Raw genomic sequence first — 14,523 nt, 5'->3', positions numbered from 1 at the left:
GGGTTGGGTGATTGGGGGTGAAATAATTTTGTAGTGAATCATAGCTTAGAGTTTAAAAATTATGAGACAGGAGTTTGTATGAATACCACAGAGGGGATGTGGGGGGGCCATTAAGTCAGTTCTTGGGAGGGGGAAGAGGTGCTCTTCTAACCTTCAGTCACATTTAAATGAGTATTGAAGGTGGAAGAGCGTCCGTGAGGGCTATTTTTTTTTATTTTTTCGGGGTTTTAAGGGCTATCAGCAAGATGTACAGGTCGAAGGTGGTTAGTCTGGGTGGGTGACTGCGGCTCAGAAGGGGGGGAGGGGGGTGTTGGTTTTTGATTTAGTTGTGGAAGATCTATTTTGTTGCAGTTTTTGTTGAGCTGTAGTGTGTGACTGAGATTTGTTTATTTTGTGTTTGTTTTTTGTTTATGGATATTTTATTTTGGGGTGAGGGGGGAGGTTGTGTTGAGGGGTGTGGATGGGTTGGGTCTTTCTTTTGGCTGTGTATTTTTTCGTTTCGTTGGTGTGTGTGTGTGTGTGTGTGTGTGTGTGTGTGTGTGTGTGGCTGACCTTGGTTGAGGCGCAACTTTGTTGTGGTAAGTTTTTATTTTTCTTGTTTTTAGTGTATTTGTTGTGTGTTGTGGCTGGTAGGGTGGTGTTGAGTTGTGTGGTTTGTTGTATTGGTGATTTGGTATCGTGTTGGTTCGTAGGTATGTAGTTGAAGGGAAGTTTTATATTCCAATTTCTGGTCGTATCTGTGGGTTTTTTGGTATTGGGGGTCGCTGGTTGACCTATGTGGGTGAAGGGAAATGTTCGATTCCAATGGGTGGTTGTGGCTGTGGGTGTTCCGGTATCGGAAGTTGCTGTTATGCTATATAGGTCGAGGGAAGTGCCAGATTTCAATTTGTGGGATCGGCAGATGCTGTTGAGGTATATAGGTGAAGGGAAGTGTCCGATTCCAGAGGATATTATGTTTAGTGGAATTTGGGGAGTTTTGTGTTGTCGGTTTTTTTCGTCGTTTTGTGTGGTTTGGTATGGTGGTGTGTATCTAAATTTGTTTATATTTACTTTGTCCCCAACCAAAAATCCCAATTTCCCACGCTTGTCCCGTTGGTTTCATTAGGTTTTATGTGGAACGTGTATGTGTTGGATTTTCAATGTATTTTCGCGCTTGTTGTCATGTTTACGTTAAGACGTAATGGGCGCCATATTGGAGTCGTAGTGTATGGTCGTTTCCGCCATATTTGTGACGTCATGGATTAAAGCAGACGGGTGGAATCGGGCGCTTCCGTATTTCCCATTTTTTTTCCACATATGGAAACATCAGACATACACGTACTTAGAAGCCTACAGATACGGGGACATCTAACCACAATACCTTCATCCTCACTATGGCAGTGAAAGACTGGAAAGTGCATCTTGCCAACAAGCGAAATCTCTGTGTGCAAAACTGTGCATATATAAATGAAAAAGTACTGCCGTAACAAAATACCAACAATATATTCTCTGTTCTGTTTTCTTTGCCAATTCTGAAACGTTCTTTCCAATGAAACTGACAAGAGTCTGGTCCTGTAGCTGCTAAATTACGGGCTGGATCATTAAAGTTACTAAAATTTCCTAAGGGATCCAAAAAAAGTCATACATCTTATCATCATTACCTTACAGAACGAAGAAGACATTTGCTATTGGTAAGTTCAACGACACAATAAAATCCACTTACCAAATGTTAAGATCAATAAGTCCTCGATTTATGGAATATGTAGACTTGCAAGAATGAAGAAAGATAATAGCAACGGCAAAAAGTGTAACAGAATCATTTATCCAGTAATGTAATTCTGTGCATAGCATTAATTATTTATTTAACTGTTTTTTTCCTACTTGTAATTTACTACACGTTTCAAACAGAACAAAAACTGTGAAATGAGATCCGCGAACATGGAGCAAAAATGATTCCCGAAGTAATTTTGCTAGCAACTTTTAATATTGTGGATTCTCTTTATTATGGAGGTAATGGGTTTGAAAGTGTTCGTGTAACTTCTCGTAACTCTAATCAAACGAAATGGCGTCTTACCTTTCAATTTTACTTAAAATGGATGGATTAACAACTTCAATTTCACATTTCTCCATTCCCTCGTTCACAGCCATAACGATTAGCCTAGTACTAACCACACAAACTCACACTAAATCACTAATGTTTCGAGCTCACTCACAACCACCCCTCACAACAACAAAAATCAATAACAACCTATTCTCAAACTGCCTCCCGGTTCCAAGGATATTATACGAGGCAACATGTACGAATCTTTTCATGTTATCTCTGGTTTGTGTGAAGTGTGAATTCGTAGGCTGTTTGTGAAAACTGAAAACATTGAGGTTAATTATTTGAATAATAGTGTTCCTGCCCTGATACATTCATTTGAGTTTTCATTTTAATTCATATCAAACTTGAATTATTCGGTCTGAGCACCTGGAAAAACTCAGTTTTGCATCTCACCACTCGCCGCAAACAAACGTAAAAATGTGTACGTATTTCCTTCATACGTTTATGTATATTGACAGGAAACATTTGACTCGTCATGTGCCATCAAGGATCTTCTTCCCGACGTGATATATGGCCCACGATATGTGAACGAATGAATTAACTCGTGCATGATACTACTTTTATCATTTTACAAGAAGAGTTGTTTTCTTATCGTGTCCAAACAATACAGTAGGTGCTATGAAACAGTGATATCTCAGTCATAATTATTTATGATGAAAGCGTGCAGAAAAGTCAGCAGTTATTATTGTGCGATCCGCTGTGGAATTTGGTATAATTAATGAATTATTATATATGATGATTTCTTTTTTATGCTTGCGTACCAAAGCTTGAGCGGGTATGCAACAAACCCCCTTTTTTTTTTTTCCTTAGTGGAGTTACGATGCCCCAAGACATGATACCATAATACATTAGCGAATGAAAATTGCAAAAGTAAGTTAGCTTGTAGACGTTTTCGTGTCCAGAGTCTGATATTTTCTGTAATGTAAAATGGATAAACATGTTTCCTATCTTCCTTTTAATTTATTGAACCAGATTTATACAAATGTGTGTTAATAATGGTTCATGTTAGCCTACTAGGCCATTTTTCTCCAAGCAATCAATTTTTTAGTGAATAGGTATAGGCATTTTTGTCACGTTCTTGAATGTGGAGTCACTATTGTGTGTCTATAGTGTGTACATTGAGAATGAGAAGAAGCAGCAAAGCTCTTTGTATGCAGGAGAGGATAGTACTTGAGGTACCTTTGGTACAGTTATCACAGGTACACGACTCTCAGGAGTTCTTCCAACACACCGATTCGCAGCAGCTGTCAATCGTTTACGGTAGTCAGGGTGATTTCCAGGTGCTTATGAATGTCAGCCAACTGATCCTGTGTTTGAGAACAGCATTCACATGTTGATAGTTCTTTCTTATACAACACAAAAGTTTCTTGAATGCTTCAGGTCACGTGCCCTTTTACTTTCACCCCATTTTCTGCTGCAACTGCTTTGATGATTGTGTCGGTTTTGAAATCCTGGCAAGAACAGTTCCATTCATCTTCCAGATGTTGCGATTTGCACATATGCTTTGTTCGCAGGATGTTCGTAATCAGGGTCCGGTTTTCCAAACACTCCTATTACAATCTTCACATATTTTCTATTGTCCAACGTATATTTTGTTGCCAATGGAATGTGATTCACGTACATTTAAATCATCAGTACTCTCCAGGTCACGATTAATGATTGGCAGAAGGTTCCCAGAAGCACTTTGACTAGTTGTCGACCATTCCACTGTCAGGTAGCATGTACATCTAAATTTTTCCATGCAAGCTCTTATTTCTCTTTATTTGCTATTATTGTGGTTTCTCCCTATTTAGGTGAGCGTCAAAAAAATATTTTCACGTTCAGGGGAGAAGGTTAGTGATTTAAATTTTGTGTAATGGTCACACTACAACGTAAAACTCCTTTGTTTTAATGATTGGCACCCAGCTCACATATTGTATCCATAACATTCTCCTCTGTTTCACAATAATACTAAATTAGCTGCCTTCTTTGAACTTCTTCAGTGTCATCGGTCAATCTTTTTCGTTAATGATCCCATACTGCGCAGCAGTACTGTAGTAGAAGACTGACAAGTGTACTGTGGGCAGTCTCTTAAATAGATATGATGCGTCTTCTAAGTATTCTGCCCCTAAAACACAGCATTTGGCTTACCTTCCCCCATAACATTTTCTCTGTAATAGTTATAGTTTAAGCTGTTCATAATTGTCGTCCCTAGGTAATTGGTTGAATCAACAATCTTTAGATTTGTATTTTTTTATTGTGTAACTGAAATTTAACAGATTCTTTTTAGTACTCACATGTAGGACCTAAACATTTTATTGTTCAGTGTCAGTTGTCACTTTTCACACCAAACTAATATCTTGTCTAAATCATTTTGTAGTTTGTATTATCTTCTGATGACTTTATTTGACAGTAAATTATCAGCATCATCTGCAAACAGAGTAAGAAGGCTCTTCACATTGTCTCCCAGTCTGTTATATAGATTAGAAATAGTGGAAGGCCTATAACAGTTCCTTGGATATTGCTATGATGTCACATTTTGATAGGAGTATTCACAGTTTCATTATTAGTTGGTGAAGCCAACAAATGTGAAAAAAGAACCTAGTTGTGGTGACAGATTGATTGTAGCTGTGCCTGAGGTCTGGATTAGATGGTAAAACTTTGGTTTTGAGTTGGTCAAGACACTAAATGGGAAACTAAAAAGAGCCTGGTTGTGGTGACAGACTAATGGCTAGCTTACCCCATTTGAAAAAAAAAAAAAAAAAAAAAAAAAAAAACGCTACTGATACCACATTGTAGTCGTCTTGTTTATGGCATTTGTCGCATGTTTCTCACGTCGCAGGTCAAAGCCGTTGTCTTATAGGACCTATTGATAATTCCTCTTTATCTGAATCCACTTGAGATTTTCTTTCAATAGCACTCATTACTTCATGTGAATAAAGGCCTCCTTATTTTTCACAAGAAAACTATTTTCTGAATTTTTGCTGTGTGTTAACAGATCGTCGTCTTCAGATTATTTCATAAATTTTGAACTCATAATTGGAACATCAGTGATCTTGTATTGTAATATAAGAAAAACAAACATTCCATATTGGAAATAGTTTTTATTTTTATGGTATGGTATGGTATGGTGTGGTATGGCAAACAGTTTGTTGTACATAGACCGTCATCAGACCAGTAATGTCTCCATTGATGATGCTCATACTGGAATGTTTACTGCTTCTTCTCTGGTGAAGGAATTTCGAAAAACCATATTTGTTACCCCACTGTAGCAGCTCTGTCATCAGTAACATTACTATTGCACAGTGAAGATGTTGATCGTGTGTTACCGCTGAGTTGATGGACAATGATCCTACACCTGTGGATTCCAGTGGCCATCCTCCCTGGACGGCTCGCCCTAAGTGGCCGTCGAGGTTAGTGTTTCTTATTCATTCTCCAGTGTTCCTAAATTTTATGGCCCTTTTACAATGGAATCTGTGACCTTCAGTCTAACAGGGCGGACCTCCAGCTGCTCCTGCAATCACAATGTCCACTAGTAGCCTGTCTCCAAGAAACCATGCTACATCGTCAAGACCATTTTGCTCTTTCCCATTTTACTTCGCTATGGATGACCTTCCCCTTACGACAGGGCTTCCTGCTCATGGTGGGGTCATGGTGCTTCTACGAGATGATGTTTGTTATCGTTCTATCGCCTTGCACACCCACCTGCAAGCAGTTGCTGCCCGTGTTTTCCATCCCGAATTTACCTTTTCCCTCTGCACCATTTATATCCCTTCGTCTTCTACTGTCACTAAGGGAGACCTGATGCTGTTTGTTGCTCAGCTTCCTCCACCCTTTCTGCCCCTCAGTGACACCAATGCCCATCATCCTCTTTGGGGCTCACCTGTTGCCTGCCCAAGAGGTTTTCTTTTGGCGGATCTTCTTAATCATCTTAATCTTGTGCCTTAACACCAGCAAAGCCACATTTCTCTCTGATTCCACCCACACTTATTCTCACATAGACATCTCGATCTGCTCTGCCCACTCTCTCGCCGTCTCGAGTAGTGTGCTCTTTCCTATACTTACTCGAGTGACCACTGCTCTTTTGTGACTTGCCTGAACAGTCATACCCCACCACAGCAGCTCGCTCATTGGAAATTCTCTCTTGCTGACTGGAGGCTCTATTCCTCCTTGGCAGTCTTTAATGAACAACCGTTTCCCAGCTGTGATGATCAGATCGAGCACCTCATGGAAGTTATTCTCTCAGTTGCTGAATCCTCTATCCCTCATACTACCACTTCTCCTTGTTGGGTCCCGGTCCCTTGGTGGACTGTGGAGTGTGGCAATGCAATTCGTGCCCAAAGACATGCGCTTCGTATCTTTCACCATCATCCTAAGTTAACGAACCGCATCGGCTACAAGCAACTATGTGCGCATTGCCGTCGTACTATCAAGGAAAGCAAGAAAACATGCTGGGTTTACTTCACTAGCTCATCCAACAGTTTTGCTCTGTCCTCCCTCATTTAGGGTGGCCTGCACCGGCTTTCTGGGACTAACGCCCGATCCCTGGTCTAACTGTGGCGAGAAATGTCATAGTCGACTCTGTAGGTGTTTTCAACGCTTTGGACAAGCACTTTGAGGAGGTTTCAAGCTCCACCCACTAGCATCCTGCCTTCCTTCCTCGGAAACAGGTGGAGGAGGCTTGTGCAGTCTCTTTTCTCTCTTTGAATCGAGAATGCTACAATACTCCTTTAATATTAGGGAGCTCGAGCACGATCTCTCCTCATCCAGGTCTTCTGCTCCTGGGCCCAATACAGTTCATGTCCTTACGCTGCAGGATCTTCCTCCTGCGGAAAAATGCTTCCTCCTCGATACCTACAACCGTATTTGGACTGACGGTGTATTTCCCATGCTTTGGCGTGAAGCTACAATTGTTCCCCTACCTAAGTGTGGTAAAGATAAATCTCTTCCTTCCAGTTATCGCCTAATTTCCCTCACCAGCAGCGTTTGTAAGGTGATGGAACGCATGATCAATGGTTGATTAGTGTGGTGGCTGAAGTCATACCGTCTTCTCACTAATGCTCAGTGTGGGTTCCGAAAGCGCTGCTCAGCGATTGATCATCTCGTCAACGTTCATCATGAATAATTTTCTGCAGAAGCATCAAACAGTGGCTGTGTTCTTTGATTTGGAGAAAGCCTATGATACCTGTAGGTGGACAGGCATTCTACGCACTATGCACGCATGAGGCATTCGCGGTCGGCTTCCCACTGTCATCCAGGAATTTTTAACAGACCGAGTTTTCCTGGTACATGTGGGTTCCTTCTTATCCCACACCTTTTCACAGGAGAACGGGTTGCCGCAGGACTCCGTACTGAATGTCATCCTGTTCGCCATAGCCATCAACCAAATTATGAACTGCCTTCCAGCTGGCATTTCCAGCTCTCTTTTCATTGACGACTTTGCTGTTTATTGCAGCTCCCAGCAGACGTGTCTCCTGCAACGCTGTCTTCAACATTGTCTGGAACATCTCTATTAGTGGAGTGTCACAAGTGGTTTCCGCTTTTCTGCTACCAAATCAGTTTGCCTTATGCGTCAACTTCTGGCGGTACAAGCCGTTTCTTCCACCGTCCTTACGACTGGGCCAAAATGCTCTCCCGTTTGTGGATGAAACGAAGTTCTTAGGGCTTATGTTCAATAGGAGACTCAGATGGTCTCCCCATGTGTCCTACCTTGCTGCGTGCTATACCCGGTCCCTCAATGTCCTTTGCGTATTGAGTGGTACCTCTTGGGGAGCTGACCGGAATGTCCTCCTCCACCTCTATTGATTTCTTGTCCACTCCAAGTTGGATTATGGATGCATTGTCTACTCCTCTGTACAGCTGTCTATCTTATCGCCGTCTAAATACAATCCACAATTTGGGGATCAGTCTCGCCACTGGTGCCTTCCGTACTGGCCTAGGTGAGAGCCTATACGCAGAAGCCAGTGAACTACCACTGTCACACTGGTGCAACATCCTACTCAGTAGGTACGCATGTCGGCTTTCTTCCATGTCAGACCACCCAACATCATTTGACCCTTTTTTTTTATGACATTCTTTACCCCCAATGTGAGATGTACGCTTCTTCTCTGCAGCCTCCCAGCGTCCACTTTCATCACCTGCTTCAGCAGCTGCAGTTCACACTTCCTGCCACTTTCCGAATGGGTGAGAGCCCTTCACCACCTTGGCTTCAGGCGCAGGTTTGTGTTTATTTTGACCTCAGCTCGTTCCCAAAAGATTGAACTCCGGAGCTGATCTATCGCTACAAATTTTTGAAACTGCACTCACAACTTGCCGATAGCATATTCTTGTACACTGATGCTTCCAAGTTTGCCCATGATGTTGGCTGTGCTTTTGTCGTCTGGGGTGATAACTTTCAACACTGGCTTCTTGACTAGTGCACAATTTTTACCGCAGAGCTTTTTGCCCTCTCTCAGGCTGTTCACTACGTCCGGAGGCATCAGCTCACTCGCTGTGTGATCTGCTCTGACTCCCTCAGTACCCTTCAGAGTCTGGATGATCCAGATCAAGTCCACCCCATCGTTCAACATATCCAGGACTGCCTCCTTTGTTCCCGGATGGAGGAGCCCAAGTGATGTTCATGTGGCTTCCTGGCCATGTTGGTGTGTCTGGGAATGATACTGCTGATGCTGCAGCCAGGGCTGCAGTCCATCTTGGTCGACCCGCCTCTTACTCTGTTCCCTCGCAAGATATTCGTAATTTTCCCTATTGGCATATCACATCACTTTGCATGACCATTGGTGCTCTGTTCATGGGAACAAACTCAGAGAAGTCAAACCTCTCGCAACAGCCTGGTCGACTTCCTCCCGGCCATCTCGCCGTGAGGAAGCAATGTTAGCTCGGTTGCGAATAGGACACTGCCGCTTTAATCACCGCCACTTGTTGAGTGGTGACCCTGCATCCAGCTGTCCTTTCTGTAGCCAGCCATTAACAGTCAGACATTTCCTGATCGTCTGCCCTTGTTTTAGCTGCTTACGTCTCAGGGTTGGGTTGCCGCCCGCTTTCCCGGACATTTTAGCGAATGACGTGCGAGCTGTGGCTCGCGTTTTAAGTTTTTAAAAAAGTAGTAATATGACAAAAGAGATTTGATTTCTACCTGGTGACTCCGGTGTTTTGTCAGCGTCTTTTAGATACTCTTCCGTAACGTCTTGATATTTTAGATTTGTTTTTTTTTTTTTTCTGTATTGAACCTCAAAACAGTATTTTTACCCTCGCAGTCCCGGCATTCTATGGTTCTATACTTTGCACTTATGACCTTAGATGTTTTGCGCAAAAAAAAAAAAAAAATTATCTGTGGATGTCTCCTGTGTTCTGTTTTTTGTGTGTGTTATGGTGTCTATCCTGTATCCTATTTGAAGTCCCTGTTTCTTCAATATATTGCCTACTCTGTGGACAATTTTGTTATTGTTGGTGAGTATGTGCCCCCTTTTTTTTGTATGTGTGTTGTTGTACTACTGTTGTGTCTTGCATGTGGTCATTGTTTGTACATTGTGTTGATCTGTGTTGTGTAAGGTTTTGTGTGTGTCTTGTACTTTCATTCCTTGTATGTTTACAAATTTGTTGGTTTAATTTCTTATCATGAGGGACTTGTAACCATTTGCCTCTGCTATCTGTTTAACAGAATCTGAACATGTTCTAAAAGAGCAAGAAAGACTGGGCGCACCAAATTTTAATGCAAACTTAACCAGGGAATTAGTTATTGCCGAAATAACACAGATAGTCAAAACACACAAATCCACCATAATTTCTAGTGAGAAAACCACAGTCAACAAGCTGAAACAAAAATTAAAACTAAACAATTCCATAGTAACAAGGGCAGATAAAGGAATACAAGTTAAAACATTAGTGTTTCTGAATGACAACAATGTCACCAAACTGACCAGTGACCCAACAGCAAGCTTTCAGAGGAACAAACACTAAAAAACATCAAAAGTACCTTCTCAAAAGGCCAGATAAAACGAATGACACAAAAAATCCAAAGACACACACCATAAAATCTCTATCAAAGGTGCACATAGAACATATCCCTTTAAGACTAGTCATCAGCTTCAGAAATGCTCCGTCACAGTACCTAGCCCAACATACACACACATTACTAAAGAACATAAAAACTTTTGAAAACAACAGAAACCTAGAGAACTCAATGCAGCTAGTAGAGAGATTCACGAACATAGACACACACCATACAAAGACTAAAACAACAAGGAAACACACACAGATCTCCCACATTAATAAAATAGAAACCATACTCAAGACCATACCAGAGCAAAATTACTTTATGTTAGAAAAAGACTTTATTCCTAACATGAAGGGCTGCCAATGGGATCACCCATGGCCTTTATAAACAACCTAGAGAACAGGATCTTCATACACATAATAAGAACAAAAAAAAATACAAAGTTATATACTGGTACCGATATGTCGATAACATAATATTCCTGATTGATGAACCACACACACACATATAGAACTGCCACACAAGGAAATAAACAACTTACACCCATAAATTCACTTCACATTAGAAACAGAAAGAGACAACACACTAAATTTCCTGGACCTCACCATATGAAAAACAAACAACACCCATGATTTCACACACACACACACACACACACACACACACACATAAAGATAGAGGAAAGTAAACAAAATTCAGTGCTAAACTCTCTTGGGGGGGGGGGGGGGGGGGGGGGAATGAACACCTAGAGTGTCAGGAAACACAACATAGTGCTCACCGCACTTTAGGAAGTAAAAAGGCATTTGTAAGGAAAGACACTGGCCTTGGAACCTAAAAGAAGAAGAACAAGTCACAACAAAAGATGAATAGTAACAATTATACAAGGGTTGGAACATAAGTATTGGCAACTATTTATTCACAACTGATACAAAAGAGTTACATGTTTGCACCTGTTGCTGTCCTTCAAAGTGGTCACCAGCATTGTGTAGACCCCCTGCGGTCATCAGAGGCGACTCCCCCTGCGGGTTCGGGGGTAAGAATAGGCCCGCGGTATTCCTGCCTGTCGTAAGAGGCGACTAAAAGGAGTCTCACATGTTTCGGCCTTATGTGATGGTCCCCTCTCGGGTTTGACCTCCATCTTTCTAAATTTATCCGAAGAGCGAGCCACTTGGGGAAGGGCGCCTTACATGGTGCACTGTATCCGTCGTGCAATTAGACCTTTAGCCGGATTGCTCGTCGTTGCAATGGTGTCCCGCTCGTTTTCGATCTCTTGGGCGAGAATACGTCCCTGGGTGCGATTACCACACTGCCCTCTGCAGTGTTTCTTTTAACTGCGACGACGACCTTGGACATTTTTGCACCTAAGATCCAGCACGGTAGCCAGTCCGTTGTGGTGGGGCCGCCATGTACCCTCTTGGTTGTAGCCCCCTGACAACACAGGGATCGCTCTACTGATGCCTGCGCCGTTAACTCCCCATGTATGCCAAGGAGTAGATACCTATCCTCCTGGGGTATCGGGACTCCCGGCAACGGCCATCCTGCCAGGTGGCCTTTGCTGTGGCTGGGTGGCGCCCGTGGGGAGGGCCCTTGGTCGGAGTAGGTGGCATCAGGGCGGATGACCCGCAATGAAGCGTGGTACATCATCTCTCGCTGGCAGCCAGCCGCCAGCAGTCTCTAAGCGTTCTCGGGCTCAATTTAATGCTCAGAAGTACGATCCGAAAACGTTCCCCTCCCTGGCCATGCTGTGGGAAGAGCGTAAGTCTCAGGATGGAGGTAACAGTTATTCGCCCCGATTCTTAGTTTGTACGAGAGCTGATGGGGAGTCTTTTCTCTCCACAAAGCCTCAGTTCTTCGTCGAGCATTTAGAAAACAAGTTTGGGGAGGTGGAGGGCTTGTCTAAAATGCGCTCTGGGTCAGTACGGATACAAACGGCATCCTCCGCCCAGTCACGCAGGTTACTTGCTTGTGACAAGTTGGGGGATGTTAACGTTACTATTACACCTCATAAGAGTTTAAATATGGTCCAGGGTGTTATTTTCCATAGGGACCTCCTTTTGCAGTCTGATGACGAGCTGCGCGCCAACTTAGAACGTAGAGGTGTTCATTTCATCCGGCGCGTTCATCGGGGTCCGAGGGACAATCAGGTTGCTACCGGTGCCTTCATCTTGGCCTTCGAGGGTGATACGTTACCGGAAAAGGTGAAGGTGATGGTCTACCGATGTGACGTCAAACCCTATATCCCTCCCCCGATGCGGTGCTTCAAGTGCTGGAAGTTCGGCCATATGTCTTCCCGCTGCACTTCCAGCCTCACATGTCGAGATTGCGGACGCCCATCTCATCCCGATACTCCACGTGCCCCGCCTCCCATCTGCGTCAACTGCGGGGAGCACCATTCACCTTGCTCGCCTGACTGCAAAGTCTTTCAGAAAGAGCGAAAAGTCATGGAATATAAGACCCTGGACCGGCTGACCTATACTGAGGCCAAAAGGAAATATGACAGACTCCATCCTGTGAGAATGACATCTTCTTATGCAGCTGCTACAACACCTGTGCTAGCCCCATCAGTTTCGAGACTTCCAGCCAGCTCGATAAGCAGTAAGACTCCTCCTGCCCCCTTGCCCGTGGGGGGCTCTACCCAACCGGTTGCTCCTGCACCACCTACCTCAGGAGCAACCTCCTCCCACCCGTCAGGGACGTCCATCCCCGCTTCTCATCCGGAGAAGCGTCTGACTTCTTCAGCTACTCTCGCCCGTAAGAGTTCCCTTGGGACCCTCCCTTCCCAGGGTTCCACCAGCGGGAAGGGTGACGGCCGCCAGTGGCATAAGTCCTCACCAGCGGCCGGGCGTAGGGCTTCACGATCCTCCTCTGTCCCGGAGACTGAATCGGTGAAGCCTTCCCAGCCGGTGAAACCCAAGGTTCAGCGAGAGAAGTCCAAGAAAAAGACCTCTAAGGCCAAAGAACTTGCGGTGGCACCAACCCCACCGCACCTTTCGCGCTCTGCGTCTGAGGATGAAGTCGAGATTCTAGCGTCCGCTGAGGACCTTGATCTCGCTGGTCCCTCAGACGCCATGGATGCCTCTCGTACGGGTACTGAATCGGTGGCAGTGAGTGAACAAGCGGCGTAAATTGCCTTCCCAGTCCTTTCACGCCTTTCTCAGCCATGGACAATATCATCCTCCAGTGGAACTGCGGCGGTTTTTCCCACCATCTAGCTGAGCTCTGCCAACTTATCAGCCTTCGCCCTTTCTTCTGCATTGCTCTCCAGGAAACTTGGTTTCCAGCAAAGCGAACCCCCGCCCTCCGTGGCTTTCGGGGTTATTTTAAGAACCGGGCTGCTTATGAAAGGGTGTCTGGTGGCGTCTGCATATATGTCCTTCACACACTGCACAGCGAGTCTGTCCCTCTCCAGACGCCTTTAGAGGCTGTCGCTGTACGCGTGTGGACGCCACAGGCTGTTACCGTCTGCAGTCTTTACATTCACCCGGATGGTGATGTCTCGCAGCATGTCCTGGCTGCACTGGTCGCCCAATTGCCGCCACCTTTCTTGCTATTGGGCGACTTCAACGCCCATAACCCTCTGTGGGGTGGGTCAGTGGCCACAGGTCGAGGCGCCATCGTTGAGCATTTCTTGTCGCAGCTCGATCTCTCGCTGTTAAATGATGGTGCCTTCACACACTTCAGTGTGGCGCATGGCACCTACTCCGCCATTGACCTTTACATCTGTAGCCATAGCCTCTTACCGTCTGTCCAATGGAGTGTGCATGATGACCTGTGTGGTAGTGACCACTTTCCGCTCTTTTTGTCACTACCACAGCGTCACTCTTCTCATAGCCCTAGCAGATGGGCTATGAATAAGGCTGACTGGGATTTGTTCTCCTCCACTGCCTCTTTTGAGCCTCTCTCTACTGATGACATTGATGCGGTGGTTCAATCGGTCACCACCGGAATCGTTACTGCCGCCGAATCTGCCATTCCCCGTTCTTCTGGGTCCCCTCGGCGGAAGGCTGTGCCTTGGTGGTCGCCTGAGATCGCCGAAGCGATTAAAGATCGCCGGCGGGCGCTCCAGCGTCACAAGCGACATCCCTCGTTAGCCCACCTTATCGCCTTCAAACGGCTGCGTGCGCGGGCCCGCCTGTTTATCCGCCAAGGCAAGAAGGAGTGCTGGGAGCGGTATGTGTCCACCATTGGCCTACATGTCACTCCCTCGCAGGTCTGGGCCAAGATTCGACGCGTCTACGGGTATCGGACCCCTGCCAGCGTCCCTGCGCTCTCACTGAATGGAGCCGTTTGTACTGACTCCGACGTCATTGCAAATCACTTAGCAGAGCATTTTGCTATGAGTTCCGCTTCTGCAAATTACCCCCAGGCCTTCCGCTCCATTAAAGAGCGGCTGGAACGTCGGAGCCTTTCGTTTCGCACCAACCACCCGGAATCTTACAATGCTCCGTTCAGTGAGTGGGAATTT

The 14,523-nt window shown here is 44.9% G+C and overlaps 2 protein-coding genes across 7 annotated transcripts in view; one reads left to right on the top strand and one right to left on the bottom strand.

Annotated features, from left to right (window-relative positions):
* The window catches only part of LOC126457941 (zinc finger protein ubi-d4), a 253,583-nt gene extending 251,344 nt beyond the window's left edge, over positions 1–2,239 (bottom strand). For all 4 annotated transcript variants that reach the window (XM_050094664.1, XM_050094665.1, XM_050094667.1 and 1 more), the window contains exon 1: positions 2,054–2,239. In XM_050094664.1, the coding sequence (XP_049950621.1) occupies positions 2,054–2,127 (74 nt within the window). In that variant the 5' untranslated portion in view covers positions 2,128–2,239. The remainder of the gene's footprint in view (positions 1–2,053) is intronic.
* A 59-nt stretch (positions 2,240–2,298) lies between these two features.
* Positions 2,299–14,523, top strand: part of LOC126457940 (E3 ubiquitin-protein ligase Hakai) — a 68,722-nt gene continuing 56,497 nt past the window's right edge. Inside the window, exon 1 of one of the 3 annotated variants that reach the window (XM_050094660.1) lies at positions 2,299–2,504. The gene's annotated coding sequence lies outside the window, so the exon portion shown is untranslated. Of the gene's footprint in view, positions 2,505–2,548; positions 2,693–2,776; positions 2,793–14,523 lie in introns of those variants that run through there. The other 2 variants (XM_050094661.1, XM_050094663.1) reach the window with 2 other exon arrangements.

Source organism: Schistocerca serialis, chromosome 2 (assembly GCF_023864345.2).
Source record: "Schistocerca serialis cubense isolate TAMUIC-IGC-003099 chromosome 2, iqSchSeri2.2, whole genome shotgun sequence".
Classification (NCBI taxonomy): domain Eukaryota; kingdom Metazoa; phylum Arthropoda; class Insecta; order Orthoptera; family Acrididae; genus Schistocerca; species Schistocerca serialis.
Note: the sequence above shows the minus strand (reverse complement) of the source record. Positions and strands in the feature narration are given on the sequence as shown.